We start from the raw sequence: 7,500 nt of genomic DNA on the forward strand, positions 1-7,500 counted from the left end.
AGGTGGGTTGCCGCGCATGCGTGGTCTCGGGCGGCGCGCAGCCGAGGGCCGAGGAGCACGACGCAGGCGGGTCGCCGCGCAGGCGTGGTCTCGGGGGGCGTGCGACCGAGGGCCGAGGAGTTGATTTTTTTCTCTGGGGGAGTTGATTGCCTCCGCCGCACGTCTTAGGGTGCCGGGCTCGAGGCGTCCGTTGCTGTTTTCGACGGGGCCGCCATGTCAGGATTTCATTAAGGCAGAGCGCTTTTGGGTATTTTCCGATGCGACGCGACGGTTACGCGTGAGTGTGGGTGGGCTGCCGCCCACCTCTTGGGAGGCGAAGGGGCGCTGGATCCGGTGGGATGTTCCCTTCAAATAGCGGGCGTCCGTCTTCCCCACCGTTTCTCATTGCTGAGTTTTTCCTTCCGGTCTTGCCGTCCTTCTTCCGGTCGTCCTCTTCGCCTCCAACGTCGCCCTACTTTCCCGTAGCACCCTCCCAGCTAAGGTCAGTCAGGATGGTTTCCTCTCCCTCCTCCTCTTCCGTCCATTCCACCGGGGTTAGGGGGGGGGACCCTCTTCCGCCCCTCGTTGAGTGTTCCGACGGGGAGGTCGCACGGGCCCTTGAGGCCTTGATGTGGCCACACGACCAGGACTCACTTGTGAGTGAGTCGTTGCTGGTCGGACTCCGGGAGCGCTATGGCATCCCAGGGGACTACGTTCTTGGCGCGCCTGAGCCGGGACAACGGGTGTATGACCCCGTCCCGAAGGGCTTCGCCTTAACTCTGGATGCTCTGGAGGCGGGCCTGCGTCTCCCTCTGCACCCCCTTATTGTGTCCTGTTTGTCTTTCTGGCGGATTTCGCCATCTCAGGTGGCGCCAAACTCCTGGCGTTATCTGGTGGTGTTCTTGGGGGAATGCCACTATGCCAATATCGCCCCCTCCCTCCCTCTTTTCCTTTCCTGTTATCGCCTTACCAAGGGTTCTGGGGGTTATTTTTTGTCCGCCCGAAAGGGCTTCCGAGTTGTGGGGGCCCCTTCTAATAATAAAGGGTGGAAGGGGAGGTTCTTTTACGTCAGCCGTGAGCAAGACTGGGGTTTCGGAGTTCGTTGGTCTGCGAGGGCGATCGACAACACCACCCCATGTTTGGACGAAGCAGAGCGCCTCGACCTGGGGTGGCTCAGGGAGATTCTCCCCAGGTCACAGGCCCTCCGGAACATGACCGAGGGGTGGCTGGTCGAGGCGGGCCTCAGCCCGATGCCTCCGGGTACGTCGGTTGTTGTTTGGTTTGGGTATTCATGTGGTTATTCCTTGTTTGCTGACGCTTTTTTGATCTTTTCGCAGAGATGGTGAGGCTCAGGACACTCCTTGGAGACGATACGCCGTAGGTCCCACCTCCTGTACTTCCGGCCGATCCGCCGGCTGCTCTTCCAGCATCGCCGGGTGACTTGCAGCTCGGCACTGAGGACGCACCTCTAGAGGTCGAGGCCGGGCGCCCTCGGAAGAGGGCGAGGGCGACGCCCTTAAAGGGGGCTGGGGAAGGCATCCGTCGGGGTGAGGCTGGTCCTAGCCGCCGTGCAGCTGGGAAGGACCCGCGGCCGACCTCCGTGCGCGACTTGTGCCGGCTACCGGCCGGGGACGGGGAGCCGTTCCTGACTCGCCTGGTGGGGGAGGCTCCGCCCGGGAGGCCCAGTGACCCCCTAGTCGCTCGCTGGAATGGCTTGTCCCGGGGGGACAGGGTGTGGGCCGGAGGGGACCCCACCACGACGTTCCTCCGAGGCGCGCTTCATCCTGATATGGCTCGGGATTTGTATGTGCTACCCTCGGAGGCGTTACTCAACAAATCCGCCCAGTCTTTGATATGGGTAAGCGCTTCACCTTTTGTTTTGGCTAGCCTTGCTTGCCTGGTGCTGTCCCCCTTTAACCCGCCCCTTCCCAATCGCAGGTGCTTCATTATGCGACGGCCCTCATGGACAGGGTGCGTGACGGCGGCTGCGTCATCGGGGGCCTTGTCAACCGCAACGCCGAGCTCCACCGCCAGGTTGAGGAGGTCCGGGCCGGAGCTGGTCCGGAGGCCGTGGCTGCTGCCGAGCAGCGGGCGGCGGATTTTGAGGCGGAGGTCATGCGCCTTCGGTCGGAGCTCGAGGCCTCCAACAAGGCGAACGATGGGCTCCAAAAGGCGATGAGGGTGGAGCGGACCGAGCTCCGTTTGTCGAAGGCCGCGGTGAGCACCCTCGGTAAAGAGCTGGAGGAGGCAAGGGCTAAAGCCAGGGTGGCTTCAGAGGCGTTGGCGGAGGAGTCCCGACTTCGTCCCGCAAAAGACAAGGAGCTCCTCGAGGCGTATAAGAGATCGGAGGGGTTCGAGCTCGGATTGACACGGACGGGACGGGTATCCTTTGAGTATGGATACCGAATCGCCACTTCCCGCTTCCGCGCTCGCCACCCTGGCCTCGAGGTGGAGGAGAATCCCTTCGCTCGTCATCCCGAAGACCAAGGGGTCGATATGCCCGAGGAAGTCCCCTTCGATGACCGCCTGGAGGAGCCTTGAGCCTCCTGGCGGGAAAAAGGGGTCCTTGATTTTTGTTTTTGTTGGTCTGTTTTTGTAAGTCGGGTCCTGTAAGTCGTCTTGTTTTCTTCAATAAAAGGAAAGATCCCTTTCTTTGCGAAAAAAAAAACTTCTTTGACTATTTGCAAGTCGAGCCTTGTAAGTGGGCCTGCTTTCTGTGCCGGGGGACGCTTTCTGCTTTTCCCGACCACTGCCTTCTCCTCCTTCGGGCGAAACGCTTCTTTCGAGAAAGGTTTCTTTACTTCAGACGAAGAACTTCTTGAGGTTCCAGATGTTCTAGGTTCTCGGTAAGGGAGAGCCGTTCATTGTCGTGAGCCGGTATGTGCCCGGTCGGACCGTCTTGGCGACCCGATAAGGTCCTTCCCATTTGGGGGCTAGCTTCCCCCTCGCTCGGGCCGGGTCACTGACCTCGGCTTTTCGCAGAACTAGGTCGCCTAGCTTGATCGGTCGGGGGCGTACCTTCTTGTTGTAGACCCTCGCGACGGCTCTCTGGTAAGAGAGGGCTTTTAGGTGCGCATCGGCGCGTCGCTCTTCAAGCACGTCGAGGCTGGCACGGAGTCCCTCGTTCGAGGCTTCCTCGTCGTAGCTCCTTGTCCGAAAGGTGGCGACGGCCATTTCGGGTGGTAAGACAGCCTCGGTCCCGAACGCCAGACTGTACGGGGACTCTCCGGTCGCGGCCTTGGGAGTGGTGCGCAGTGACCAAAGTACGCTGGGGAGCTCGTCCGCCCAGACCGATCGGGCTGCGGACACCCTTCTTTTGAGTTCTTCCAAGATGGATCGGTTGGTTACCTCCGCGAGCCCGTTCGTCTGAGGGTGGGCCACCGAGCTAAACCTTAGTTGGATGCCATGACCTGCACAGAACTCCCGGAATCTTCGGCCGGCGAATTGGGGCCCGTTGTCCGTGATAATGGCTTTAGGTAACCCGAACCGAGTCACGAGGTTTTTCCACACGAACTTCTCCACCTGGTGTTCCGTGATTGTGGCTAGTGGCTCGGCCTCGACCCACTTTGTGAAGTAGTCCACTCCTACAATTATGTACTTCCGCTGTCCCGAGGCCGGCGGGAAGGGTCCGAGCAGGTCCAAGCCCCACTGCGCGAATGGCCACGCACAATCGATGGGGCTGAGCGGGACCGCAGGTTGCCGGGGTGCGCGGGCGTGTTGTTGGCATGAATTGCACCGCTGTACGTAAGCCTTCGCGTCCCGACACATGGTTGGCTAGTAGTAGCCTTGGCGGAGTATTTTGTGTGCTAAGGTCCGCCCGCCGATGTGTTCACCGCAAACCCCTTCGTGGGTTTCGGCCAGGACTGTCTGTGCTTCGTCAGGCTCCAAACACCGCAGGAGGGGGTAGGCGAAGGATCGTCTATAAAGCCGCCCGCTCTCCTCGGTGTACCACGCGTGTGTACGGCGCAGGCGCCGAGCCGCTACCTCGTCGAGGGGAAGGGTGCCATCCTTCTTGAAGCGTAGCAGCTCCTGTACCCATGTGATAGGCGCACTGCTTGGGGCGGCGACCGCTACTTCGATGGCGCGAGCGGGGAGCTCCTCAACTTCTGGCCACGCTTCAGAGGTCGGCCTTGACGCGAGCTTAGCTAGCGCGTCGGCTCGCGCGTTCTCCTCCCTCGGAACGTTAGATAACGTAAAGTAAGGGAACTTGGCGGTTAGGTCCTTTACCTGCGCCAGGTATTTTGCCATGGTTGCGTCCCGAGCTTCGTATCCTCCGCTGAGCTGTTCGGCCACGAGTTGCGAGTCGGTGAGGACGTGTATTGCGGCCACCTGCATCTCAAGGGCCAGCCTCAGTCCAGCTAGGAGCGCCTCGTATTCTGCCTCATTGTTGGTGGCCTTAAACCCAAAGTGGAGGGAACGTTCAAACGAGCGTCCGTCGGGGGCGAGGAGGACTAGCCCCGCGCCGGCACCCCTCGAATTGGCCGAGCCATCCACATGCAGGGTCCAAGCCTCGGGGGTTTGCTCGAGGTCCCTGCCCTCCACCTGAGTTAACTCCGCGATGAAGTCGGCCACCGCCTGAGCCTTGATGGCGGTCCTGGGCACGTATCTTATGTCATGTTCGCCCAGCTCCACCGCCCATTTGAGGAGCCGTCCTGAGACATCAAATTTTGTTAAGACTTGCCGAAGGGGTTGGTCGGTGATGACCTCCACCGTGTGCGCCTGGAAGTAGGGGCGCAACTTTCGAGCCGTGAGCACCAAAGCGAGCGCGAGTTTTTCGATCGGCGGGTAACGCTCCTTGGGCCCACCCAGGACATGGCTGACGTAGTAGATCGGGAGTTGTTGGTCAGAGCTTTCCTTGATCAGGACAGAGCTGACCGCGTGTGGGGAGGCCGCCAAGTAGAGACCCAGCTTCTCGCCGGGAGAAACAGAGGCGAGCCGGGGGAGGTTCGCCAGGCGCTGCTTTACTTGTTTGAAGGCTTCTTCGCACTCCGTTGTCCACTGGAATTTTTTTGGGTCCTTGAGCGCCCTGAAGAAAGGGAGGCAGTGATCCCCCAACCGGGCAAGGAAACGGGATATGGCAACTATCCTTCCGTTCAGTCGCTGCAGGTCTTTGATCGTCCGGGGTGACTGCATGTTAATGATCGCTTGGACCTTCTCTGGGTTGGCGTCAATTCCCCTTTCATGTATAATGAACCCGAGGAATTTTCCGGAGGTGACACCGAAGGCGCATTTTGTGGGGTTGAGCCGCATGCCGAACTCGCGTAGCGTGCTGAACGCCTCGGTCAGGTCGGCAATATGTGCTTCGGTCTTTTGGCTTTTCACGATCATGTCGTCTACGTATACTTCCATGTTCCTTCCGATCTGATGGGCGAACATTTTGTTCACCGTCCTCTGGTACGTGGCCCCGGCGTTTTTCAACCTGAACGGCATGACTTTATAGAAGTACACCCCCTGGTCGGTTAGGAAGGCCGTGTGTTTGCTGTCCTCGGGCGCCATCCTGATCTGGTTGTACCCTGAATAGGCGTCCATGAAAGAGATGCGCGCGTGTCCAGCCGTTGCATCGACCAACTGGTCCATTCTCGGGAGGGGGTAGCAATCTTTTGGGCATGCATTGTTGAGACTGGTGTAGTCAACGCACATCCTCCAGCTTCCATTGTGTTTTTTCACAAGGACTACATTGGACAGCCATTGGGGATACTTGGCTTCCTCTATGAAGCCTGCTGCTAAGAGACGGGTCACCTCCTCTCGTATAGCCTGCTATCGATCAGGGGCCTGCCGTCTGGGTCTTTACTTCACCGGGCGAGCGTCAGGTGGGATGTGGAGGTGGTGCTGTGCCACCCTTGGGTCGACGCCCGTCATATCAGACGGGGACCAGGCGAAGATGTCGGCGTTTTCCCGTAGGAGTCCCACGAGCCGTTCTCGTTCCGGTTCAGGTAGCTCCGAACCCACCTTGACCATTTGGTCGGGTCGGGCTTCTTGTAATGGTACGTCAATGGTGGGCCCCTTTGGCTCGGGATGAGGGGCCGGTCTTTTTGTCTCCCGTGGGTCCTCCAGCGGTGGCTCGACCCTGGCTCTCTTGTGTAGTGAAACGGCGGTTAGGTAGCACCGCCTGGACTCCCGAGGGCTTCCGCTGACTTCTCCGACCCCCGCGTGAGTCGGGAACTTAATGACTTGATAGTAGGTCGAGACAACGGCTCTGATTTTATTGAGGGTCGGCCGTCCCAGTATGGCATTGTAGGCCATAGGAAGGTCGACCACCAAAAAGGTGGTCATCACCGTTTTTGACCTTGGCGGGATGCCCAGGGTTAAAGGCAAAGTGATGGCCCCCAAAGGCGATATTGAGTCTCCCGTGAACCCGGTGAGCGCTGAGCCGACTGGGCGTAAGCTTTCCTTGGCTAAGCCGAGCTTCTGGAAAGCGTCAAAGTAAAGTATATCAGCCGAGCTTCCCGTGTCGACCATGACCCTTCTCACCTGCGCGTTTGCTATCCTGGCCGATATTACCAGGGCGTCGTCGTGGTCAGGTCGCTCGGCAGCTCCGGTCGGGAAGGTAATCTCGGGCTCGGGCTGGTGTACCGAGACTTCGTCGGGAGCGGCTCGGGCATACGCCTTTCTGCCCGACGCGGAGCCTCCCCCTGCTGCGGGGCCCCCGGCTATCACGTTGATGTGTCGTTCGACGGGACCTTCTGGGTGAGGTGACGGCTCCTTGACTGGTGGAAGGTAGTGGCTGAGATGCCCTCGGCGGATGAGCTCCTCGATCTGCCTTTTTAACTCTCGGCACTGCTCGGTGTCGTGCCCATGCTGCCGATGGAAACGGCAGTATTTCGAGCGGTCCGCGAGCTCTCGCGGGCTCCTCATCGGGTGGGGTTCCTTGAGTAATCCCTTCCCCTTCTCATGGAGAAGTATTTCTGTCTGCGAGGAGCTCAAGACGGGGAGAGGAGACCTGGGGTCGGATCTATCCAACCTGCGACGGGAGGCGGGGGGCTGCTGCTGTCGAGGCGGCTCCGTCTTGACTTTTTTGTGTTCTTCCCGCTTCCCGGCCATCCATGTCTCCGCGGCGATGAATTGGCCAGCACGCTGAATCATTTCGGGGATCGCGGCGGGGGGCCGCTCCACGAGAGACCAGAAGAACCGGGAAGGCCGCAGGCCTGTCATGAACGCCTGCATCAGTAGAGAGGGGTGAGCGTCCGATAGTCCGTGAATTTGAGTCGTAAAGCGGTTCACAAAATGGGAGAGGGGCTCGTCCTCCCTCTGGTTGAGCCCGAGGAGTAGTGCTACGGATGGTTTCGGTCGAGCGTAAGCCAGAAAATTGAGCTCGAAGTCTCTGGCGAGTTGGTCGAAGGAGGCGATGGTCCCAGCCTTCAGTCCGTTGTACCACGCGCGGGCTGGACCCCGTAGGGTCGTCGGGAACGCCCTGCACATCAAAGCGTCGGAGGTTCCGTATAGCGCCATTTGGGCGCGAAATGTGGCCACGTGGTCCGCTGGGTCGGCGGCACCGTCATATGCGTCCAGCGAGGGCAGGCG

The 7,500-nt window shown here is 59.9% G+C and overlaps 1 protein-coding gene across 1 annotated transcript; it reads right to left on the reverse strand.

Annotated features, from left to right (window-relative positions):
* Nucleotides 1–5,766: 5,766 nt before the first annotated feature.
* LOC135598185 (uncharacterized) lies at nucleotides 5,767–7,398 on the reverse strand. The gene has a single exon (XM_065091724.1). The coding sequence runs from the start codon at nucleotides 7,396–7,398 to the stop codon at nucleotides 5,767–5,769; it is 1,632 nt and encodes a 543-aa protein (XP_064947796.1).
* Between the last annotated feature and the right edge of the window lie 102 nt (nucleotides 7,399–7,500).

This window comes from Musa acuminata, chromosome BXJ2-1, assembly GCF_036884655.1.
Source record: "Musa acuminata AAA Group cultivar baxijiao chromosome BXJ2-1, Cavendish_Baxijiao_AAA, whole genome shotgun sequence".
In the NCBI taxonomy this organism is placed as follows: Eukaryota; Viridiplantae; Streptophyta; class Magnoliopsida; order Zingiberales; family Musaceae; genus Musa; species Musa acuminata.

Excerpts from the sequence above, each read along its gene's own strand:
- LOC135598185 (XM_065091724.1), bottom strand. The coding sequence starts at position 7,398 with ATGTGCAGGGCGTTCCCGACGACCCTACGGGGTCCAGCCCGCGCGTGG.